Source organism: Leptonychotes weddellii, chromosome 12 (genome assembly GCF_054177405.1).
Source record: "Leptonychotes weddellii isolate Sample4059 chromosome 12, ASM5417740v2, whole genome shotgun sequence".
Classification (NCBI taxonomy): Eukaryota; Metazoa; Chordata; class Mammalia; order Carnivora; family Phocidae; genus Leptonychotes; species Leptonychotes weddellii.
The window spans coordinates 87,260,372-87,285,755 of NC_138380.1; the positions used below are offsets into that span (position 1 = coordinate 87,260,372).

Below are 25,384 nucleotides of genomic sequence, written 5' to 3' on the forward strand. Positions count from 1 at the left end.
ATAGAAACCTAATGGCTGAAGACCCTGCAGTTAATGGTGAGTCTCAGCAGAGTGCCTTCATTCAAGCCGGGTAAGAAGGTTCAACAATGCAAAAGTGATAGGTCATGTGAAGCTCTCAGCACAAAGTTCATGCAAGGGAAATATATACAATCCATGTAGAACCACTAGCATCAGAGCTTTCCAAAATTAAATATGTATTCTTATTATCTTTTGAAGAGAAATTCTTTGACAAGGATTCATTTAATCAAAAAAAAAAAAAGAAAGAAGGAAAGAAAGGAAGGAAGGGAAGAAAGAAGGAAGGAAAGCAAAAAAAGAAATGATTACATGGCTCTTTGAATAGCCAACTGCACTTGACACAAAGTATGTCTGATATTGGGTAAAGGTTCAAGAAATGCTTAGAGCAATAAAAGCAAGCAAAATGATTCACTCTTCAAGAAAGATATTTTGTGAAATAATGGTTTCCTTTTCAGTGTAGGCATTGCAGATTGGCTCACACTTGCTCAGATCATGTATTTTGCTGCCCCTTCCTCAAATAATCAACCCTTCATAGGAAATGCCTGAGCCCATCATTCCCAAAAAGATATGAAGGGAACCGCTACTTCATTTTGACCCAACATTTCCAACCATACTATGTCCAGCATGTGCAAGTTAAAACAAAATTTACATAAGCAGGGTAATCAGAAAGAAGCCCAATTGCATACTGTAAAGTGTATTTTAAGGTTACTAAAATTTTGAACTGCCATCAGACACGCAATATGCCATTGTAACATAGTATTTTTTTTTTCTAGTAATCATTCATCTGCTCTAGATACATGCATTTCCTAGCATATTTCTATTAAATGAAATGTATTTCTGTCAGGACAATTATAAAGCTTTTTTTTCCCCCTGTACATTAGATTCTAAAGCAATTTTATCATCAAATCACTGGTTGTTTTTCTCTTCTGTTTTAGGTCTTGAATGAAGACATATGGACTCCTTTATCTTTGTAAATCCAAGGACTTAGTGAAACCTAAGACTCTGAAATGCTGTCATTTGTCCTGTGTTCTTTTAACAAATAATCATCATAGTCCTTTCCATTCAGATGTACACTATTCTGAATATTACATTATTATCAAACATGTTATTATACTCTATTCTATAGAAAGTTATTATTATTTTTTTTAAAGTCAAACTTTGGCCACTCATCATGCTTTATTCTTACCTTCACTGATAGAAACATTTTACTTTTGTGAAATAATGACAGCCAGGACTCAGTTAGGAACCCTGAGCTCCAATTTCTTCTGCTGCCTCTCATTTCTAAGATCCCAAATAAGAAACATATTTGTTCTACATTTTCTAAGTTGAGCATAATAACTGTTTGTGTATTATTATTTTTTTTTCATATTAGTATGACAGACATTGTGTTGGATCACCTATTTTGCTTTATTTGGTTTCTCTTGCCTTATGCCCAGGCCAGGCAGGGTGATCTGTTATTCCCTAATACGCCCATGAATTTAAGCAACTCTTCCCCTCAGATAACCTGCACCCATTTTGTGTGTTCCCACCAGCCAGTTGTAATCTCACTCCCCTCTGAACTTCACAGTATATGGGCATTGTCTCTCCAATGGCCTCAGCATGGCCTACATTGACTTGTAATTCATTACATTCATAGCTTATCCCACTGATTACATTGTAAGCTCATTAAAGGCAAGGGACAAAACTTCAGCAATTTTTTTTATGACTCTCAATGTCTAAAACAATGCCTTGAAAGTTTTAAAACTTTTCCCCTTACACAAAGTTCCCTGTGAAGAAGAGAGATACTATTATCTAAATTATGCGAAGAAAATGTGCAGATAGCATGCCCAAAGAGCAGCCTAATAGAACTCAGAGATTTCTCTCTGACTCAGCATGCCATTTCATGATGTCCTTTGACTTCTATTTAATAACGATGACTTTCATTTGTTTTTATGCTTAAAGATTTTCATAGTGCTCTCTCAGGTATAATTCCCCAAGCCTCTGTAACACAGGAAAGGTAGTTTCTCCATTTTGCAAATGGAAAGGTCTAATAAGTCTCCTTAGAAGTCTAAGGAGTGCAGAAACTTAGCTTCCAGTTTTCAGCTCTTCTTATACCTCATGCAACATCCACTGTCACATCACCTTCACTGAGATGTGGAAAAGCAAGCCTTTCTCAAGAGGCTGACTGTGCCAAAAGAGAGTTTGGCTAAGGAGAAATACGAAAAAAGAAAAGCAAAGCCTCAAATATCTTCACTTAATTATTCACTCAAATCTTCACTCAAATCTTCACTTAATTATTATCTCAAAGAACAAAAAAGTCCATCTGTTGCTTTAAAAAAACAAAAAACAAAAAAAAAACCCCAAAAAACCAACCAAACAAAAACCAATCACAGCTCAGGAGTGAGACCTTGGCATTCTGTGCAATCCGGTGGAGATGGGCTGCAGTTACACCACATCGTGAGAACCACTTCCATCAAGAGCTCGCTCAGTCCTGCATCTCCCTGCCTCATTTCACTTAGCACAACTTCCCAGACTGCAAAGTCGGCCTTGCGCCTCTCATCTGTCTGCCAGATGGAAGAACTTAGCTCCCTTTTAGCACCTTCCTTTTTAAACTATTCCATCTGTACTGCCATTTCTTCCCTGCATGCACGGTCATGAGGCTGGAAGACACTGGGCATGTTTAATAATGTAGCATCCCTCTTGTTCACATCAATTTCCAAAATGACTAAAACACATTGGGCATCTACTATGTGTCAGGGAATCTGCACTAGGTAATTTGCATGCATTGTCTTAGTTCATCCCCTCAACAGTTCTGTACAGTAAATGCACAGATCAGGAAAATGTAACTCAGTGACATGGAATACCTCACCCTAAGTCACATGGATAATAGGTGGTAAAGTAAAGAAATGAAACAGCAATGCGAGTCAGATCAATTTAGAATAAGGACGTGCTTTTTTTTATGAGACTCCCTGAGGCAAATGATCTTGCTCCATTGTCTCCACATCTGTTCAATCAAGATGTGAAGCTATTATTTGAATGTACACTAATCTTTTCAGAGAAAAATGCACTGGCCATAACATGCTTCAGAGAAAAAAAAAAAATTGATCTAACATTTCTTCTCCCCAACTCAGAATTGATAAATACGGGATATAAAAACATCATCAGGCTTTTAGTTTTCCTAAACCTTAAGAAGACGTAAAGCTTGCTTTGCTCCATATAGTGTACCAAATGTCGTATGACATAATAATAGTTTGAACTTTTCATATGATAGAATTTTAGAGCTTAAAGGTTCGTCCAAATTCATTTAAATATTTGAGTAAAAGGTGGCTCCACCATCATTCCTACATGTCTTCTTCTAAGAACTTCTTTTTCTCCAAGCTTTTTACTCAATTTGATAGCCTAGGACTAAGAAAGCTAAGCTGATTGTTTTAAGTGCCACCACTAGTTAGTGATGGAGTGAGAAAGACCACCCGAGCTCTTGTCCACCAGGAAAAAGCATCAGAAGAGGATACGGGTATTGAAGTCAAAGAACTAAGAGGAGCGTTTACACAACTATCTGGATAATTTATCCCATCTAAATTATACCAGCTCTTCAAATACCCACTTTCTCTCGGCTGTGAATATTTTCTGATAGGTAAATTTCCTATGTGAGTCCAACTTTTCATTGGTTTAGATATGAGGTACAGTCAATGCAGGGCATCTGTCTATAAATTGGAGTATAATTCTCTTCTTTTTCCTATTTGAGTATCGAGTGGAGTCAAAAGGAACAAGAAAAGAAAAAGAAAACAATTTCTCTCCTGCTGTGTGGCTCCACAGTCTGACTCCAGAGTCTTTATTTTATAAAAGTGAATATTAGTGCGGCTTATCAGCTGAGCAAACCTAAAACTGAAAATACTCCAATAATAAAAGAAGCATCAGTCAAATAATTTTGACTGTAAGGAGCCAAGTTTATAAAGAACGGAGTGTCCGTTACAGCTCTAGGAACAGACAGACCCTTTGACATACTTCTCTTTTATTACAGATGTCAGCTTTAAGAAATGAAAATAGCTGTGTGAGAAAATTCGAGCTGGCTTTTAATGCCATTTTTATTCAGGTTTGCACATACTAAATCACTACTTAAGGGGAAAGGTCAAATAATAGGATGATTTTATCCTATAATTTTTTGAAAAGAATATCTTTTTATTAGAATTCTTACGGATCCATTGCCAATTTCTTCCAGAAAAAAAAAATTTTTTTTTTAAAAGAAATGTGTTTCATTTTGACCTAATACATAAATTGCCTATTTTATTGTGCCCTGGCATGTTGGCAGTAGTTGTGTAAGTTTCCTTTTCTTTTTCCTTTTCGTCAGCAAATTTATACCTCTGTTCTAGTCATGAGGCCTCTTCTTGTAGCTGAGGGAAGGAAAAAAAAAAGTGCAGATGCCCAAGCACACAAAGTCTAATTGCCAAGGTGCATGGCTGATACGCCACTCACCAGAGAATCTTCCAGACTCTATCTGTGGCAGGATATCAGGGTTCCTACCTCCTACAGTGACTTGAGAAGGAACATGTAAAGTGCTGGTTCCTCCCACCTGCTAAGGCCATAGTGTGTCTCAAAACAGCACACACTATCTGTAACTCATTCATCTAAGCAAGACTGACCTTGGTGCACACAGGATGAGCAAATATTTCTTGAACACTTAGTATTTCTTTACCTCTGATTGTGGTCTCATGAGGTCATTATAATCATCTTCCAAATGAAGGACCTGAAGCTGTTGAACCTGCAATGTGTTCGAGTTTACCCAGCTAGTAGGGGGTGCTGCTGAGGTTCAAAACCAGGTCGGTTTCAATCTACACGCTAACGTGCATCACAATTTCCTCTGGAGATTCTTCATGACTGCAAAAAAACTCTAGACTCTCAATACTGCCTGTTAGAAATATTTGGAAATATGAGCTGCTCTGACAAAATGGAATGGAGAGCAATATAAATTAGGGGAAAACAAAATGTTTCCAGAGAGTGAAGTTTTTAATACCATGTATATTTAATAACTCTTTTAATGCATGGATAAGAATGATTTATTATTAGCACTACATTTACCAGTACATAAATAAACGCTGCTCAGGGGCTTGCAACTATTTACTCACGGAGTTTAAATATGCCTTTTGCATGTGCGTCTTCACTCTTAATTAGCATATTCTTTATTCATAATGCAAAGGTAGATATTAATCCACATCTTGTTGGAATGATCACAAATTCCCTGTTAGGGATGACACACGCACGGATAGTATTGTAGAGCATGCCAAATTTCTCAAAGGGCTTAAATAAGCACATTCAATGTGGGGAGTGGAGGAAATAATGAGGACAACCGGGGTCAAAGTGGGATGGCTCTGCATCAGAGTGGGCTGGACTGGTGTGCCCTGAGTGAGGACGCTCATATAAAGTGCACCACAGCGAGAATTACTGACTCCTGAGTGGAGAGAGAAGCAAGCTGTATTTTCGTATTTGAGCCACCACTCACTAGTTGGTGAAATAAAGGATCTCTCTTTCTGCCTACACTTTGCCGCACCGTGACAGAGATGCCCCTCGCCAACATCAACAGAGAAGAATGCCTCATCAAAGAAAGAAACACATCTCACATTTGTAGGGAAATGGCAACTGAGGCACTCAGAATAAAGGCACAGAAGTAAAGGAAAGAGAAGGAAAAAAAAGTTGCAAATATGCGATTTCAATTTTCGCTTATCTTCTTACATAAATTGGAAAGTTAAGATAGCAACATAATTCATACAGTAATTTGCCTACATTTAAAAACTAATTTTAATTGGTCAGCGATGTTTGCTTTTGAGCAAAAAATTCCTTGAGGACCTAATGCCAACAGGTTATAGAAAAACACCAATTATATAGCTTCAGAAAACACACTTCTTTTGACATAAGAACAATGTTTTAAGACTTTACCCATACGCTTTCCAAATTTGAGCCAATGGTTGTAGTTTTTCCTTAATCCAGCTGTTTCAAAATTATCTAAATTAGAATGTTTTATAAATGAACTTCATAACAGAAATGACCTTAGCCATCAGAATTAAATAATTAACAGAGATGAAGCAATATATAATTTTAATCCATATCCTTTTTATCAAGGCATGCAGATACAATAAAAGTACATAGTTGCCAGGGACTGCTCATCGAACTTCCTAAACATAATTTGATACTAAATATAATTTTAAATAAATGAATATTGTTGTTATAGTATGCAACGATGGATGACCCAAGTGTATTCTCCATTAAAACATAGGTGTCTGGGTTTGTTTTGTTAGAGGTTGACCAGATTACATAAGAATTCATGCATCTTCTCAGCAGTGGTATTATCCTAAGTGGTTTGTACTATACATAAACCAAAACATCATACCCAATCCTTAAACATCTATTTAACTCTAATTACATGCTAAACACAATGCTAGACACTGCAATAACATAAAAAATATCAAGACATAGTTCATATCTTCAAAATACTTATATTTTCAGACTGTTGGAAATTGAGTTTTTACATTCTAAAGGGTTTTTTTTTCTCTTGAGTAGTTGTGTTTCTACTGCTTGCTCTGTACTATTTTTCAAATTAACCATTTACAGCGCTAAGAGAAATCAGAAAATTAATAAATTTATTTAATTAGAAAAATTAAAACTCAAATATGTTCCAAATGGCTGAAGAAGATGCTGCTAAGAATGTGTCTATAAAATAAAACATATAAATGACACAAGAAAGAAATCAGTCCCATAATAGACCCCCTCATTTCACAATGCTTAAGACCCCCCCTACTTTACAATGCAGAGTGGCTGCTTTACTTAATCTTTATTAAAATGCTCATGTCTGTGAAGATAATGAAACTGCTTAATGTAGTTTCTTACTTTTTATTTTTTCAAATACAAACTCTACAAAATACAAAAAGTTGTATTTTTTCAAATACAAACTCTGTGGCTCCACAGTCGTCAGCTTTGTGGAAAGAGGAATCCTAACTCCTAGTTTTACAATTTGCTTTAATTCCAGCATTACGAGTTTAACCTATGTTGGGATTTTTAATGCATATAGGGTTCGAAATTCATGCAAAAATGCTCTCTCAGACTTTTTAAAAGACATATTAAATAAAACATAATTATCATTTATAAATCTTCCAGGGTACTAATTTTCCTTGACAGTACCAATGACTGCTCACCGCTCCGAACTCCCTCTGAATTGGGGGCTGAATGAGTCATACTAGTGAGAGGAAAAATGATTGCATGATATTTAATTTATGGACTTTACGTGTGCTTGATTAGTTTAATCAAAATAAATTTATCAAGGTCACACTCATTATATTTAGAAAAACAAAAAGAATAATTTGAGGGTCAGATTCTCCATCCAGCTCCCAGGAAATAACATACAGTGTTCTTAATTTCCATGCTACTAGCAATTTCCGAGTATGCCGCTTTCAAAGTAGTACTTTTACTATATATATATGCACACACGTACACATGTACGTATAAATGTGTGCATATGTGCATACATGTGCGTGTATATATATTTTTAATTTGTCACTACCTCCGCAATCACACCCATTATTTTACTTTGTCTTTTGTAATCGGTTGAACATATTTTATTTGTTAGTTTTCTCTCTCATGAGCTGTCATTGGTCTCTCTTTTTTTTTTAAGATTTATTTATTTTAGAGAAAGAGAGAGAGAACACGTCGGGGGAGGGCAGAGGGAGAGAGAGGGAGAGAGAGAGAGAATCCCAAGCAGACTCCCCACTGAGCATGGAGCCCGACGTGATGCAGGGCTTGGTCTGAGAGCCCCAAGATCATGACCTGAGCGGAAATCAAGAGTCAGATGCTCAACTGACGGAGCCACCCAGGCACCCCATCATTAGCCTATCTTTAAATCTGGGAAATTTTAAATAATGTGGTTTTTTTTTTCCATATAACAAAAGCAATGGATTATCATTGTATAAATGTTAATTATACACACAAAATAATCAAATAATTAAAAATCATAACATCTTGACTTTTGCTGTACATTTTCATACATTTATCATCTTTCTATGCAAGTATCTCAGATTGACTTAAAGTTTTGTATTCTTTATTTTTTACTTTAATGTTTTGTAGCCTGTATTTCTCACGTTGTTTTCTGTATTGAATCTTATCTAATTTCATTAAAACTTGATTTTAGAACCTGCGTAATACTCACTGCATGGTTTTAACATTTTAACACATTCAAGTAACTTCCTTACTTTTGGTCATTTGGGTATTTGCTGTTTTGGGAAGGCCTCTGTGAGAAGCATCTCCGCTCATGCCTCTGGGCTTGCTTCACTACTGATCTTTTTGGACTTTCCTTCCAGGAACATCACCTCAGGTATGAGTGGGTCACACGGTCTAAAGCCCTGTGACTGAGCTTTCCAGATAAATGTTCCTCTAGAAGGAAAGTACCAATTCACCGTGCAAGTAATCATATAGCAAAATGCCTGAGTCACTGTAACCTTGATGATACATGTTGATTCTAAAAATCTTTGCCAAGATTATATGTTTCAAGTTTTAAAAAAAGACTAGGGTTTTGACTGAGACTGCATCAAGTCTACAAATACTTTTGAAAAACCTGACACATTTAAAATTGAGACTGTCCATCCAAAAACATGCATATTCATTCATTTATTCCAACTTAAACTCTCTGAACAAAGTGTTCTAATGGTCTTCATATTTAGACTACTTGCGATTGTTTTTAAAAAAACTAGATATTTTATACTTTTTGTTGTTGTTGTTGTTACTACTGAAAATTATGTATTAAGCCCCAAGTATTTTCTATTTCAGTTTTGCTGTCAAATAGAGAATTAAGTTTATTTTGATATTTCTAAATCATTTGGAATGGATTACATAATTACAGCATATGTAAAATTGAGATTATTTTCTTCTTTTCCTAAGTATTAGACACACATATTTCCTTGTCTGCTGTATCACTTTTTACTTAAATTTGATTTAATTAAACAAATGTTTTGAATTACTTATAGTAAAATGTTATTTTCACTTGCATATTTTGTAACTCTAAATCTTCAAAGCCTCAGGCCTCTGATTTTATGCTAATCTTTCTCTGATTTTTCTTTTCTGCTTAGCTCTTTAATTAATTTGAGTTCATTTGGATACATATCATAAATTACAATAATGTTTCCTTTTGTTACTTATTAATTAAATAAATCCTTCCTTCTTATATTTTTAGCTCATCAGATATTAAAATATTTTATATAATTTGAGGGATTTCCAGGCTTATTTTCTTTCATCTCTATTCATATTTATGTTCCTTTATTACCCTTTTAAATCATAGTTATTTAATAATATGCTTTAAAATCCTGTAGGTAAAGAGGAAGGAACCAACCATTGCTGAACTCTTTGCCAGGTTTACTCTGATAGATATTTAAAATACATCATGTCTCTTAATGCAGAAAATGGCCCCTTAGGGCATATGTGTTAATATCTGTTTTATAAATTATGGCTCTTGAGGCTCAGAGATATTTTGTACACAGCTCGCTCAACAAACAAGCTGGGGTTTACTCGTTCTAAACCCATTTTATTTTTTTCTTTTTAAAGCTTTTACCTGTTCTTACTTACGTTTTTAGATGTATCTATGATCATTTTATGACTTTAAAAATTCTGAGGGTCTTTTTTGAAAGCTTGAATTTAATAAAGTTAGCAGCCAGTGAGCATAATTGTGGTTTCCAAATACATGCTGTTTATTCAGGCCACATAGTTCAAATTCTTAACAATCCTTTGGAATTTTATTACGCTTTACAGTAAGGATCTAGTTACAACCTTGGGCAAGACAGCTGGTCACTAATATATTTAGTATGGTTATATAGGGGAAAATTTATCATCAATTAATGGCATTGTGACAGAAGTAAAAAAGAAAGTTCTGAAATTATACATGATAAAACATAAGCCAGGAACAAATCCTTCTTTAACCCCTCATCTACACTCACCCAATAAGGAAAATACGCACCACAGCGGAGCCAGGTGGTGTAGACCATTTACTCTCAGCACCTCATTGCTCCTAATAATAATCAGAATAATAAAAAAGTGTATGCAACAATATTAATACAGCAACTAGTTATCATTTCTTGAGGGCTTGATCAATGCCAAGCTCTCTCTGCATATGATTTCATTTAATTCTCAAAACCTGGTGAGGTTTATACCATAGTTCCCATTTAACAAATGAGGAAAGGGAGACATGGCCAGCTGTGAGTGATGGAGGTGACTTGGGAAGGGCCTTCCTCCTTAGCTGCTGGGCCCATGGCCCCTTGTGACTGAAATGAATGCACCTGTGTTAGGCTTTAGGCGACAACAGTGTTCCTTGGGAGAGGGGACGCTTGTCTTTTCCAGGACACGTGTTACTTTGACCAACAGAATTAAGTCTTCCAGCAACTTCTCAAACCTTTGGTTATCTATCCAGAAAGCTGCTCACCTGGCAGCTTTCTGATATCTCAAATCATGCAATCGTTAGAGACGAGCTTATAACACGGGCAATTCTGCTTTATGTCTCCTCAACTACAGAGCTCCCGGCAATCACAAGTGAATCCTAATGTGACCAGTGGTGCATTGAAAAGCCCTTCCAACATAGAGCTGGGCCTTGGTTTTATGGGCTCAGCTAGTTACTGAATTTCAATGAGTTAAATATGGGTTTGCGAGCGAATTTAGCCAGTATAGACTTTTAATCTACTTAATTCCGGTTCAAACACAGCTCTAGCAGATCCAGTGGCCTGTATTATCTAAAGCACTGCCTCAAATCTATTTTTCACCATATTCATAGACACTTGATTTACATAGCAGCCATTTAACTGATAGAATTACAGTGATCAAATTAATTTAACCTGTGTAAGCAGCCAAGTTGGATCATTTAAACCAAAATCAACATTGAGGTCTAAATTATATTATTGGCTCGCTACCGGAAGGCAACACACACTTTCCTCATATTTTAAATGAGGAAAACAGCCTCCTGCAAGACCCTCAGCCCCTCCTCTGCCTCCCCGCACCAGCTTTGAATTCTGTTTCAAGATCATGCTTGCTAAATCCGGCCATTGTTGGAGAGGAGCCATGTTTATCAGCCACAGAGGAACTTCGGGAGCTCTTGGCTTCTAGCAGCTGTAGGAGCAGCTGCCTCTCAATGCTCAGGTTCAGCTCACGGTGAAAACACAATAATCATATTTTGGAGTTCAGAGAATCAGCATCCCTGCTGAGTGACTAGAGGCTCCATACGTAGAAACATAACTACCCCTCAACCACGGCCAGTTTTCTTGTAAGTGCCAGCTGTTGATCACCGGAGCGAAGAGAAGAGCTTCACAAAAGTCCATCTCAATCGCAGAAAATAATGGCAAAAGACCAGTTTCCGTACAAGTATTTTGTAGCATCACACACATGCATGCCTATCTCATGGTAAGTGATACAAATGTTTTCCTCATCCATAAGAACTTTTTAGAGCTAACGATTTTCATAATTTGCTGCACATAAAAATGCCTATTTTTGGTTCTAGATTCAGAGACTTCCATTCAAAAGGTGCTAGGTGGAGTCTCAGAATATGAATTTTTAACAAGCTCCCTGGTGAGTCTGGCTTGAGTCGTCTGCAGGACACTTGGAGAAACACTGTTTAGTCTCCGTCGGTTTTGGAATAGTGGTAGTATTATCTATTTATGCAAATATAATTATAAGGAAAAAAAATAAAAACAAAGATTTACTGTCCCTGTTTTCCCTTTCCCCTGCAAACATGAACTCCATTTGTTCTAGGCACCTGGAGGAATACAAATGCAAATTGTAATGTGTGCAGCCTAGAAGTTATTGTTGGGTGACCAACTACCCCGTAGTGCCTGAGACCGAGGCTTCCCAGAACGGAGGGTGGAATCCAGCCCAGAAAGGAGGAAAGCCCCGGGGAAGACTTCCTACACAAGCACAACAATGGATTCAAAGGAAGCATAAACAAGTTGCTGCCGAGCCTTGAAGGAGGAAACAACCAATTCTAAGAGGATCCAAGGAAGCTTTACAAAAGAATTTGCATTTGAGTAGGAACTCGGCTAGGAGGGAAAGACCCACGCAGAGACAACACCTTTGCAAAGTCACAGAGGTAAGACGGTATCTGAAAACATTGAGGAAATACTAATTAAGAAGATTATGGGCGTGAGGATTGGGAACTCAGGAGAAACAAGGCTGGAAATTAGACCATGAGAAAGTTTGTGATAGTGCTTTGGAAATAGTAATTCATACGTGCTCTGTTGTGATCTGTTCGGAGCATTAGCATTTAAACAGGCAAGGTATTAGGAGCTGTTGCAAGAGACGGGGAAAGTGAAGAGGGCCTATGTTGAGAACTAAGTCCCTGTTGGGAGGAACAGAAAAGATGCAGTTGTTCAAGGATATTTTAAAGAGACAGTGGGACTGAATATCGAATTCCCTGTGGCAACCGAAGGAAGAGAAAATAAGAACGTTTTCCAGGTTTCCACAAGACCTGTGTTTGTGATGATGTGATTAAAAGAATTTGGGAACACCAGAGGAAGAACATTTCTTTTTGGTGAGGAAGCTAAGATAAACTCAGTTGTTTTGAGTGTTTGTGTTTAGGGGCCTCACCACCCTAAAACCTAAAACCTTGTACCCTCCAACAACTTTTTTTTTAAATCTCTCAGGAGTCAATGTCAGTTGGGCTCAGCTGAGCAGTGCTGGTTGAAAAGGCAGCAGGGACTGAAGTTAAAGGCTTCACTCAGTAAGGTGGTCTCAAGGTAGTTGGACTTCTTAACTGGTGCCTGGCTTCCAAGAGGCCACAGCTGATGCTGCCTGCCCTCAGAAAGGCTAAATCTAGACTTGGCATTGCATGAGCCACATAACTACTTCATACCCTGTCAGAGTGGCCACAGGGCAGCCCGGGTTGGGGGCCAGGGGGCCAGGTGCTACATCCCAGTGGGTGCAGTCATCGCTACCTGCCACAGTGCTCGTGGAGATGGGCTGGGGGACCAAGGTGAAGCCTAGTCTGGCTCTCCGGAGAGAAATCGGAATCGGAAACGTGAGCGCAGGAAATTCGTGGGGGAAAGTTAGCAGTCAAAAATCTTAAAAATGGGTGATTAGATCAGGGAGTTGAGACTAGAACAGGACTGCATTTACGAGAGAGCTCGAACTCTTTTTTTTTTTTTTAAGATTTTATTTATTTATTTGACAGAGAGAGAATGAGAGAGAGAGAGCACACGAGAGGGGGGAGGGTCAGAGGGAGAAGCAGACTCCCTGCCGAGCAGGGAGCCCGATGCGGGACTCGATCCAGGGACTCCAGGATCATGACCTGAGCTGAAGGCAGTCGCTTACCCAACTGTGCCACCCAGGCGCCCCGAGAGCTCGAACTCTCAACAGCCAGTCCGAAGACAGATGCTACTAGCAACTGCGCAGGACAAGACAGGAGAGGCGAGGGCACAGGTTTGGAGACTGCAGGGCTGGCGGTGAAGAAGGCGCTAGGAGTGGGAGTGGGCGACGGCGCCCCCTGCCGGATGGTGGCTGGCGGCTGGGGGAGGCAAGTCGGGGCTGGATTCAGTCTGGTTTGCCAGTTTTCCAGGGCTTGGGGAGGGGTCAGTAGCAGGGAAAGAAGACAGGAACACAGGGAGGACTGGAGGGGTGGCCTATGGAGGGCACCTTTGGCTTCTGGAAGGAGGGTGAGACAGGAAGACTCAAGTAGAGGATGGGGTAGTATAGTGTGGTGTTTGGGGAGGGGAGAGGCTCAAGGAAGTCTCTGCGTTCTCTGTGAAGGTGGAATGAAACCACTCCGGGCCAGAATCAGGAATTCTTCCTCCTCAGAACATCTTTATAGGACATTTCTTCTAATGTTAGTTATGAGTGCACAAAACTGGAGAGAGTTCAAAAGAACTGGAGATGAGAAAACAAGGGGTTGCGAAAGCCAAGTTTTGTTTATCTGTTTGCTTTACCACTTTTCCTCATTGTTTTAATTATGGGTTTTATCAAGTGAATTTAAAAGGAGATGTCATAAAGGTAAACAGTTTAAAGCAGGAGGATACAGTCACATGCTCACTAACTTTTGGAAAAATACTGGGAAAATACGGGAGTACTATATTAAATGACAGTTAAATCTTTTCTTTATCTTGTGGTGTATAGATGGAAATAGGCTCTTTTTCCATCGTTTTTTTTGGTGTAGATTTCTGCTTTACGAAAACTGGTTAATTGTATGACAGTTTGAACGTTATATATATGTATATATACCAAATTCCTTTCAGCCAATACTTTTCCTGCATAGAGACAGAAATTCTTTGACAGAAAAATACTACGAATTAAGAATTGAGTAATTCAGCCTAAATAATGTAATCAACTAAGTCTAAGACTATCATGAAGAGAAAAGGCCAGATAAACCAGACTTTTGTAACACATGTACCATGGATAAGCATGCCTCCTTGTATCGAGTGAAAACAGACAAAAGTCTACTATAGCACTTGGCCTGTAAAAGCAAGATTTTAATTTTTGTGTCTTCATCATGTCTTGCCTTTACTAGAGTAAGAAAAAAAAAGATGCATGATCAGTGGAATTTACAAATATTTTGTTTGCTCACAAATAAAAATATGCACTCTTTGAAGAGAGGAAGTATGTCTCCCATTTTTGTGTCTTGTGCCTGGCACAGAAGCTCTCAAAAGGATGGAGAGTGAATAAATGAAGCATGAGTATTGAAATCAGCTTTATTTGGATATAACCTGAAAAATTATAAAGCGAAAGTATAAACCAGGCTGTAGGTATTACAGCGAATCTACTCTATACATATCCATCCCAGAGACTGTATTTTATACAATAATTGTGCAAGCACAGAAACTTACACATAGATAGGATGGGTGGCTAGGTAACCCCAGCTTCTTAACTAGAAGCTGAAAAGTATTATTAAACGTATCGAAAATATTTTCCAGTATTCACTGGTAGAAAAAAATAGAAATTAAAGATTTTGATATATTTCATATTAATCTTTGCTATAAGCAGATGGCTTTGGATGCATATAGGCTTTCATGAAGTCAGCTTCCCTTCTTCCGTCTTGCTTTAGAGAAAGCAACAAGCAAGGCTTGGTGTGGTGGAAAAGAAGCAGTGATTTCTGTTTGAAAACCGTTAGAAGATATTGAGAGTTTTACCATTTAGCTCCAATCACAACACCAAGAAAAATATATTAAAATAGATATTTTTAGAGTATATTATTTCATCTAAAAGTAAATAATTTAGAAATAGGACATTTCATTCCATGCTTAGAACCCTCCACTGGAATAGGTAATCCATTTGATTTTATTCAACGAAACAGATTTATGGTATCTAGTTTGGAATATTCTATATAGGCTAATAATTTGACTTTCATGATTTGGAGTTCTCACGAATAAGGTCCTAAACTGTCTGCTGAAGCTACTCTGTAATTTTGCATATAGCGTCTGGCTTCTTTTTTCGTTTCTGCATGAAGGAGAGGGGGACAATGTCTCCAGAAACACTGACTCTTTGTCAAACAATGGCTACAAAAATTCTAACCATTAGGCGCATATATAAATGTATTTCTGTGTGCTATATATGAATATGTGGTTATACATGCATATAGATATCTGTGTAATGTACATTCTAGCTATGGTTTTGTTCTTTAACTTGAAAAGCAAAAGCGATGAGAAAGAGGAAAGTGAAACAAAGCCACACACATTGAGCCTTAGGGTGGCTAAGAGACTAAGCTATTTGTTTATCAGATTGGCAGAAACTGCCATGACCGAGGGATGCTGGGATACTTGCTCACCTACATTTAAAGGCAATGCAAACAAACTTCCAGGGACCCTTAGTCAAGCTGCCTACAAATCATATCCATTAGCACGTGATGCATGAGTAGGAAACCTAGGTTGACACACATTATTTTAAAAGTGCATATATATATATATATATATATGTATGTATGTATTTGAAATCCTCCTAATGAAATGACCAGGATTTTGTATTTAATGGCTAAAGTGACACTGAGTGTTAGCAATGTAATTTTCTATTACCAACAGTAGTATCAATAATTCTTCAATGATAAAGTGTAAAGGGAAAAACTTAAAGAATGATAAATTAAATATTTTTCTGCTCCCTTCACCCTGTAATATTTCGTCAAGTGTTTGAACAAAATACAGAACAGTCATGGGGTTGTGCAGGGTACTGCTCATTCCAAGGAGCCTTTATCCCACATCAAGGTTAAAACTTCAATGAGTTTCCATTGGCTGAGTGATTGCATAAATTAATGTCATTCAGAACAGCTTTAACTTGCACAGCTGACTTTGGAAATGTGTGACTAAGCTCCTAAATTGGCATCGAAGGCACATTTACGGGAGTTGCCTTATCTCTGCACCACTTACTGCCTTTCATCCCCCCCTCACTTCCTCCCATTATCATCATCACTTTCATCACAGGCAGCTGAAGTTTCTCCTTCAAAATCAAAAGCCCTTGGAGAACAATCCTGCCTTAAAGCTATGGGCCGCCGAAAATGTGTTGTCTCTTTCATTTACATTTTGATTAAGTGAAAGTCTCTTAATTGGGGCCATTATCAATACATAAATCTGTAGAGAAAATGAACATGCATTTATAATGCAACCAACATTACATGATTTACTGTTCTTATAGTGTGTAAATACAGAAGGGGAGAAAAAAAAAAAAAGTCTAGCTCTGAGGTCCCCTGGACATGAGGCCCTGTCAGCGACTCACAGGGCAGCTCACACCCTCTGTGAAGGCGAGCCTCAAGCTCCCCGTGTCTCATCCCATCATTATTTCAACTGAACTAGGTCTCCAATTTCAAAACCATCACACACAAATCTGTCTACTCTACTCGACCAATCTTCCTGCGGGGAGGTTTGTGAGTGGTAAAATGAAAGGCTCAAAATGGGTTTCCATACCTGATTGTGGACTTTGTTTGGGGATTTTGGCTACCGCTTGAGGACTGGAGGTGGAGTACATTTGCTGGTTGGCAGAGCTGTGGATGCTGCTGGGAATGGCCGCGGAGACATTCTTGCGAGGCTTCATATCTTGCAGCCACATGGGCGAGGCTTCGAAGGCCTGCATCCTCCTGGCATGGCTGTTGGCGTTGACTTTCAGGTAGGCCTGGGCTTTGTGTTCCTGTAGCTCTCCGTAGTTGGCATCGGTCACCCTGCATTCGTATAAGCCTTCATCCTTTTTCCTCACTTTGGAAATCTGAAGCTTGTGAGAGATGTCATTGCCTTGGACTTTCACTGTCTGAAAAATTGCAGGTAAAAAAAATAAAGTGCTACATCAAACGGTTTTGTTCCCACACTTGCTCCTGAGCTTGCTAATGCTGGAAAATTAAAGGGTCTTAATGGCCTCATAGCCACAGTCAAAGAACTATTTATTTTCTCAACAGTCAAATATGCAGGTCATATTTATCTCATTGCACTAACAACTGGCTTCACAAAATCATGGAATAATTAGTTCAGTCCAGCCAGCGCCAGATTCTATTAGCCATGTGGTCCCCATTTCCCAGGTTCCAGGAGCGGTCCTGCCATTTTTCCAACCACGAGATTGACCTCTGCCTGGATAGCTCAGTCAAATGAAGCACCAACAGAAATATGGTAAATGATTTAGTTTTACAGCCTCTTTTCTTCACTGCAGGCTACAACTCTGAGAGATCACAAAATTGTTTTGTTGCTCACAACAGAGTTTGAGACTGTGTTTTTATCCCCGCACTGGGATGCCTTACTAAAGGTAACTGACAAAAATAGGTGTGAATATTTAACAGTCTACTCAAATGTTTGGTGCAGTCTTACCAATAGTCTTGGGGTGGTATGGCTCAGGGTACAGATTAAGGTCACCTGGAGTCTTATGGTCAGCGTGCATAACCCCTGCCATGGTAGGGTCTTTATGCTACTGGACCTGGAGATGCCATCGATCAGACACTGGTTTGATTTTCAAAATTAAAACTGGCTCTCTTATTTCTTCTAATAATGTTTATGCCAGATTAATAGCAAAATTATATGTAAATATTAAAAGATTATAAGTTTGTATTACGTGTAACATACATGAACACATGTATATCCATAAACATCTTTATCAGAACAGTTAGATTTTACATACATCATATATTATCCATGATAGGATGATGGATTTCATAAGACACTCAGGATTTAAGGATTTGCATGATTTTGGAAGACAGAGAAATGAAGTAAAGAAGGCATACACTTTCAAATGGCCATAAGTAATTAAGAAAACTAGGGAAATGTTCATTGTTTTTTACATACAGAGTTATATATACGAATAGTTATCAGTATTTGAACCATAACCATAGTATGTATTTATTTGTATGCAAAATTACATATTAAGATACTCATACTATGAAAATAATGGGGATTAATAGTTTCAAATATAGTCTCAGTTGAGTCTCCTAATAAAGTTTGAGATAGTTGGAGTACTTATATGATTATTATTTTAGAGAAGAGTAAACTGAGGTTTGGGGGTTTGGGTCCTTGATTCTCAGCATTGACTGTACATTAGAGTCATCTAGGGAGAGTTGTTAGTAAATGGTCTCATTTGGGGGCACCTGGGTGGCTCAGTCAGTTAAGCTCCAACTCTTGATTTCAGCTCAGGTCATGATCTCAGGGTCGTGAGATCGAGTTCCACACGGGGCTCTGCACTGGCCCAGTGGAGCCTGCTTAAGATTCTCTCTCTCCCTCTGCCCCTCCCTCCCCTCTCTCTCCCCCTCTCTAAACTAATGATAATAATAATAAAGAAAATGGCCTTATTTGGATTAATGTGGAAACATTAAGCTTGCATCTCAAGGAGGCACAGCTCCTATCAGTGTTTGATAAAAGCATTCCTGAGAATTCTAAGTTAACAACTGCTGGCTTAAGACAAATGACCAAGGTCACCCGGTTAAACTGGGAATAAACTTCTTTCTATCTCAGTCTGTAACCAGAACTTTTGCTGATTCACTAGATACTATGAACTTTTAGCATAGATAATACTGTTAGTAGTTATGTGCATGATCATGTATCTTAACTGTATGGCTCCCTAGTTCAGGATGTGTGAGGCTATTCCTTACTGGTCTTTGGAGGATATAATCATGGCCAAAGGGTGAAGCATGAATAGTCAGTGAACAATCTAGCCACTACATATATGTATAAAATTGAAATATTTAAGGTAAGTATTGTCAACAATTGATTTTACCAGTAAAACCTTTCTAGCACTGTATGAAAACAATAATTTCTGTAATATCATAATAATTGAATTGAAATATTCTAAAAAGTCAGTGAGTTTATGAATATAAATTGTAGTTTTTGGTTTATGTCTCATTTTTGTTTGATATTTGCTTCCATGTTGAGATTATACACTTACATCACAGAATTTGGTTCTATTAGTACAATATATTTTTATACTTTTAGTTGTGATATAACTCCAATCTTATATGACTTTTTTACTATTGTAACAGCTTCAGAATAAATTTTCTTTTTTAATATAGGTCACTGGATTTTTAGATTCTTAAAATGAATAAATAGTAAGAATATATACTTATATATATTCCTATGTATAGTATATATGCTAAGCAGACCTTGTACTTTCTGACTTTATATAACTATTTCATTTCTAGTAATGAAAACTTGCTTACTATTTATGAATGAGTTAAGCAGTTCTATCAACATAAAGTGATTCTAGGAGGCTTCATTGGTGGTGTAGTAAAAAAAAAAAATACAATTTTCTTTTTATTTCTAATTTCACATAGCATTATTAAAAGTCAAAATACAGGGCGCCTGGGTGGCTCAGTTGGTTAAGCGACTGCCTTCAGCTCAGGTCATGATCCTGGAGTCTCGGGATCGAGTCCCGCATCGGGCTCCCTGCTCGGCAGGGAGCCTGCTTCTCCCTCTGACCCTCCCCCCTCTCATGTGCTCTCATTCTCTCTCATTCTCTCTGTCTCAAATAAATAAATAAAATCTTTTAAAAAAAAAAGTCAAAAAACAACTCTATTTTCAATAGGTCAACCTCCACGAATTATGTTTTATATTTACATTGCCTTATGGTTTTATATTTATATGATTTTGAGCATTGTCATTAGAAATACATTGCATGCATTATGAATCACATTGAAAATTGAGTTGTTTTCAATACAATTTCAACATCGTGTTGAATGCTTTAATTTTTTCCTGCCTAGGAAGATTTTCATAAGTTAGTGTTTTACTTCCTATTAAAGGATAAGTATTTCTGTGATTTTGAATGAATATTAGTATTGCAGTCCTATACTCCTACAGTTATGTAAGTGCCAAAAAGAGTAAGAAGAAAGTGTCACACTCCTTGGCTGGCAAATGATTCTCTAGTAATTGTTTAAATATTTACGATATTGAAATAAATAATTTTATTGTATCAACTCTAAATCTGCTTCAATTTTTATGTACCCGGTAAATAAGAAAGAAAACTGGATCTCGTCCTGCGTTCGTGAAATTGCCTTTTTCCGGGACAGTAAGTTAAAAGGCTTTTAAAAACCGAAAATTCCCCTAATTTTCACCTGGGCCCTGCCTGGCAGCTGACAAAGGCACGCGCCCCCTGTCGCCTGTCGCTGTGATACTCACACTGATCTTGGTCCCGTCGTTGTCCGGGTCTCGGTCGGGCACCAGCTCCACCTGCGGGAGAAGGAGACAATGCTCAGGCTCGGGACCCCGACGGTCCCCGTCCTGATCCGGAACGCAGCCGCGCCGAGCCAGCTCGGCGACACCCAGTCGTGGTAGCAGGAACGTCTCGGTTGGGGTGATTTAGAAAAGAGACCGGCGAGGACCAGCGCAGCCCCAGCCGGCGGGTCTGCCGCCAAGGCCAACGCGGCGCGGGGCGGCGGGACCGCGCGGGGGCGCTGCCGAGTCGCGCGCGCTGGGATGTGGCTCCCGGACACCGCGGGCTGGTGAGGGCTGGACTCCCGGAGGGGGCGCGGGCGCGAGTGGAAGTTTGCGGGGACAGGAGTCTGCGTCTTTGCCCGGCCTGCCTCTCCTCTCTGGGGTCTCTTCCAGATTTTCTTTTTTCGCTTGGGCAAGTCCGCCGCCTCTTTTGCTGAACTGTTCAATCTCGGTTCTGACCCTCTCTCTCCCTCCTCTCCCCGCTGCTTCCCTTTCCCAGTCCCTACTCCTTTTCTCCACACCTCCCCTTCCCCTCCCACCCCTCCCCTCCGCTCTCCTCTCAAGCGTGTTCAAGAGTAGCCTCCGCTCCCCTCCTTCACTCACTCCCTATTCCCTCTACCTTCGCACCTCGCCGCCTCTTTCCACCGCCCCTCCTTTCTCTCTCTCTCCCCCACTTTCTTCCCCTTTCCCTCCCTCCCACGCCCACCTCCCCTTACCCCTCCTTTTCCCTCTTCTCTCTCGCCCCCCTCCTCCCAATCTCTTTTCTCCCAGCCTCAGTCGTGAGAAGAACTGACAGGTGTGTATGTGTGTGTGTGTGTGTGTGTGTGTGTGTGATGGAGACACAGAAAAATCCCTCCCGACCCCACCGTCCTGGAAGGGGGACAGAGTGTCCTGGGCTGTAACGATACAGTAGTCCCCCCCTATTGACAGCTTGACAATAGCCGGTACTAAAAGGAGGAGGTTACTCCCAGTTTTAATCTGGAAACACTCCACAAGCCGACTTCCTCCTTGGTTTTGACGTAATGTCACCAGGACACGTTCCGGCTCACCCCCTGGCATCACTCACGCTAAGAGAGCCAGGCGGGTCCCCAGGGGCGTCCAGTATCCCTGGGTGCACCTAGAGGACCAAGGGGGTGAGTGGGACAGACGCACGCGGCGTTGCGGGCGACGCGACTCTGCTACCTGCGCACCAGCCACCTCGGCCCCGGGCTCCAAGTCCTCGGGCCCCCGCAGGAACCACCACTGGATCTCCAGATACACCGAGGCAGAGCCACTTTGGAAAGCGCAAGACATCTCCACATTCTGCCCCTCGGTCGCCGTCACGTTCCGCGGAAACTCGGTAAATTTTGCTGCAAAACAGAAACGCATCCTTTTGGAATACCCACACCACTCTTGTCAGCGTCTCGTTCCTTGAGAGCTCTCTACATTTTTCCCGGACTTAAAAAAAAAAAAAAAAAAAGGGCAACAAAACCCCTCTGTGACTTCTCGGGCTTTGCTGGTTCCCCAACCCCTTTTCCTTTGCCTCATTCATGTTTATTTTTGGTATCATCCTAAATAACTTTGTTGTTGATGAAGTCCAGGTAATGGAAAGGTTAACAAGCTGCCAAATAACTCACCTCTGTTAGCCAAGTTGCCCATAGTTAGATCCATATACCTTTTGTCAGATTGCAGCATTACCCAAAACTTACAGAGGGATTCAATGAGCTACATTTTTGACAAATCTGTCAAGTTGATATATGGGGAGAGCCTCTTGCTCTAAGTTTCTAAACAACCTATGACTAACTGGTTGTTTCAAGTAATAGAGAATGGATCATGATTACCTGTCAAAATGCACATGCCTGATATATCAAAACAATTACTAGCAACTGTGGTTTTAAGGCCACAGCAGCGAAAGGAGTTGCACACTTTCTAAGCTGTGAACATTTTTTTCTTTCTAGATTAACCTTCATATTTGTTCTCATCAAACTGTATTGTAAATTGCCATATATCATGGCATATAAGAATCACACATCTGATTTTAGTTCAGAGTGAAGACTGTTTTGAAGTCACCAGAGATTTTTTTTTCAGTCTTTTCACTATCAGTCTCGACACTACCTGTCTGCAAATTCAGAGTTAAGGTGAAACTCACAAAAATGAAATGTTCCCTTTCTCCCAAAGGCATTTCTTTAACATGGAATGCTCTGAGTGGTTGTTCTTATCTTGTCTGAGGGATACTTTGTGAAGAACTGATGTTTCCCTAAAAGTAATCCTGGAGAGATTTGTGGCTGATGGAAGTGCAGAGTTACAACGCACACTCGTGGACAGGAGGACTGAGGGGCTGCAGGACTGATTTAGGGTGGATGCTCTTTCCCCCCACTTTTTAAAGAGGCACCATCAGTGTGTCTTTTCAAAATTTTAGGAAATACCAAAACGATCTCAACTGAAGGGGAACTGTATTTATACTTAAAGGAAGAAGCAGATGTTAAAGAAGACATTCTGATGTGAAAATGACTTTTCTGTTTAAGCTGGAAGGAGGAATATGGCATTTCTGCTTGCAGAAGTGATGCAGTCTTTTGGCAGCAGAGATGTGATCTGTTCATGGTGCTGAAATGATCACTGCAGCCTGCGAAGTCCCGAACAACTGGATTCAGCAGGCTGCTGCGGCTTGTAATGCAAGTCGTGCCTTTTTATGGGTCCTCAGAGGACTCTGTCCTTTGATAAACACACATGCAAACGAAGTCGCAAGGACCCAGAAAAAGGAAACTAAACCAATTCTGCCTCCACTGAGGACTGGCAATGGAGAGCCCCCCATCCCCAGCTGTTTGTTTGCCATGATTATGTATGCATGAGTGGTTACCCAGTGCATGCACACAGATACAAGGCACACACACACACACACACACGCAACCCTGTGTTTGCACTTGCCCAGGAACCCACTTCATTGTCAGGCACAAAGTAGATTTGCTCTCAAATCTAGCTTGCCTACTATTTAATAAACTTTAAATAAAAACGCCAAACAGAACACTATTCCACTGTTACTTGCTAAGAATCTCACTACATTTGCTTGGCCGTTCTTGGAATATAGAGAACACACACACACAGAGACACACACACTCCGCAAGCAAATGTATATTTGCCAATGAGCACAGACTTACCTTGAGAAGACAGCCCTTGTTGAACATATAAAACGGAAAAGAAAACAAATCCAACATATGCCAAAAAGATCCCCATCATTCCAAAAGGGGGGGGGTCACATCAGTGTAGCCAACAGCCAAAAAGCCCAAAAAGATAGGAATGCAAACGTATCAGAGGCTCAGTCTCAGAGCCCTGCGCGCGACCCAGCAAACATCCTGCTGCTCACTCCGCGAGGACTGGCTCTGGGGAGAGGGGAGTGCAATTCGCGAAGGTTAAAACCAGCTGGCTCGGATTCGGAGAGGCTTCGAGTCCACACTCGGGCTTGTAGCGCGGGGAAGTGCCTCCGCTGCTTCGCTGCCTGCTTTCAGCTACCTGGCAGCTCGTCCAACGTCAGCCCGCTGCTCCGGCTTGCGTGATCACTGCCCTCCCTAAACGCCGAGCCAGCTCGGGAAGTGGGGAGTGGGCAAGGGGGGCGGGCTGGAGGACTTCACCGGGCTCGCCGCGCCGCAACTTTTCCCTCTAATGGCTGCGATGATGCCTTTAACTCTCTGCGCGCCGGACGGCTCCCCACCTGCCAGGAACGCGGGCCGTGCAGCCCGCGGCAGGCTCGGGGCTTGGCGGCTCCGTCTACGTTTTCTTTCTGGAGAGCAGGAGCATTTATTTTTTTCCAATTTGCCCTTTTTCCCCATCGATTGAATCTTTCTTGCCTCGGCAGACTGGATCGCTCGCGCTTAAGAGGACAATACAGTTGTAGGATTGCGGTGTAGGATTGCTGGGGGCTGGGAGCTGGAGATTTGGGAAGGAAGTTGCGGCATTGTTGAAGGTGGGGAATGGGATGGGGTGAAGGAGACTGCTTTGGGGCGATGAAAACAGTCATTTGAGGGAAATGTCGCTTAACCAGTTATTAACTGCTTTAACTAGAATGATCACATGCTATTATTCCTCACGAATTTATTGCTGAACAGCCTCCCGTGGAGGAGAAACAGCTTGGGCAGGCACCATACCACTCCTGCTGGCAAATGGAAAAGACAAAAAGTAAAAAGTCACGTAGTGAGAGAATTTTCCAGAAAGAAAAGCCCATCATAGTGTGATTACTTTGATTTTATTTTATTATGATTTTTTAAATTCATACACCCTTCTGCCTTTCCTGCTGTCATCTGTGTTGTGGAATGGGGGAGGGGTTTTAAGTACCAGTAAGGTCTTCATTGCATGATTTTTCTTTTTGTTTATTTGCTTTTCTTTTGCATAACAATAACTAATGTTCCTTACGATACATGAATAAAGAATATTATTTTAGGGGGAGAAAAAGCACAGTAAGTTTTAGGATTTGGAACAAATCCACTTATGTGCCCTGGAGAGGGTTTGAGATTGAGATATTCTGTTTCTTATTAAGAATCTACAAACAGTATGTTAAAGACTCCATTTGTCCTTATGAAGTCCAACCATTAGCCAATGAATTTAAATCTTTTCGACAAAATTAAAATCATTTGCCATCCAAGCAGAACACCAGATATTTTATTCCCATTATTATTTCTATGCAACTATACCACAAATCTTCAAAATTATTTCAAAATATGACTCAGCCTTAACAATGCTGTCAGGAAACTAGTGCAATATATGTATTTTCATTTTACTGATAAAGAATTTGTAGTTGGCTAATTCCTTCACTGACCAGA

At 39.9% G+C, this 25,384-nt stretch overlaps 1 protein-coding gene across 5 annotated transcripts in view; it reads right to left on the reverse strand.

Annotated features, from left to right (window-relative positions):
• The window catches only part of VSTM2A (V-set and transmembrane domain containing 2A), a 29,964-nt gene extending 5,327 nt beyond the window's left edge, over positions 1-24,637 (reverse strand). The window contains exons 1-5 of one of the 5 annotated variants that reach the window (XM_031024296.2): positions 23,729-24,637; positions 21,777-21,943; positions 20,559-20,609; positions 16,884-17,220; positions 7,718-11,660 (exon numbers count right to left, since the gene is read on the reverse strand). In XM_031024296.2, the coding sequence (XP_030880156.1) occupies positions 11,563-11,660; positions 16,884-17,220; positions 20,559-20,609; positions 21,777-21,943; positions 23,729-23,807 (732 nt within the window). In that variant the 5' untranslated portion in view covers positions 23,808-24,637 and the 3' untranslated portion in view covers positions 7,718-11,562. Of the gene's footprint in view, positions 1-7,717; positions 11,661-13,160; positions 13,867-16,883; positions 17,221-20,558; positions 20,610-21,776; positions 21,944-23,728 lie in introns of those variants that run through there. The other 4 variants (XM_031024299.2, XM_031024297.2, XM_006729834.3 and 1 more) reach the window with 4 other exon arrangements.
• Between the last annotated feature and the right edge of the window lie 747 nt (positions 24,638-25,384).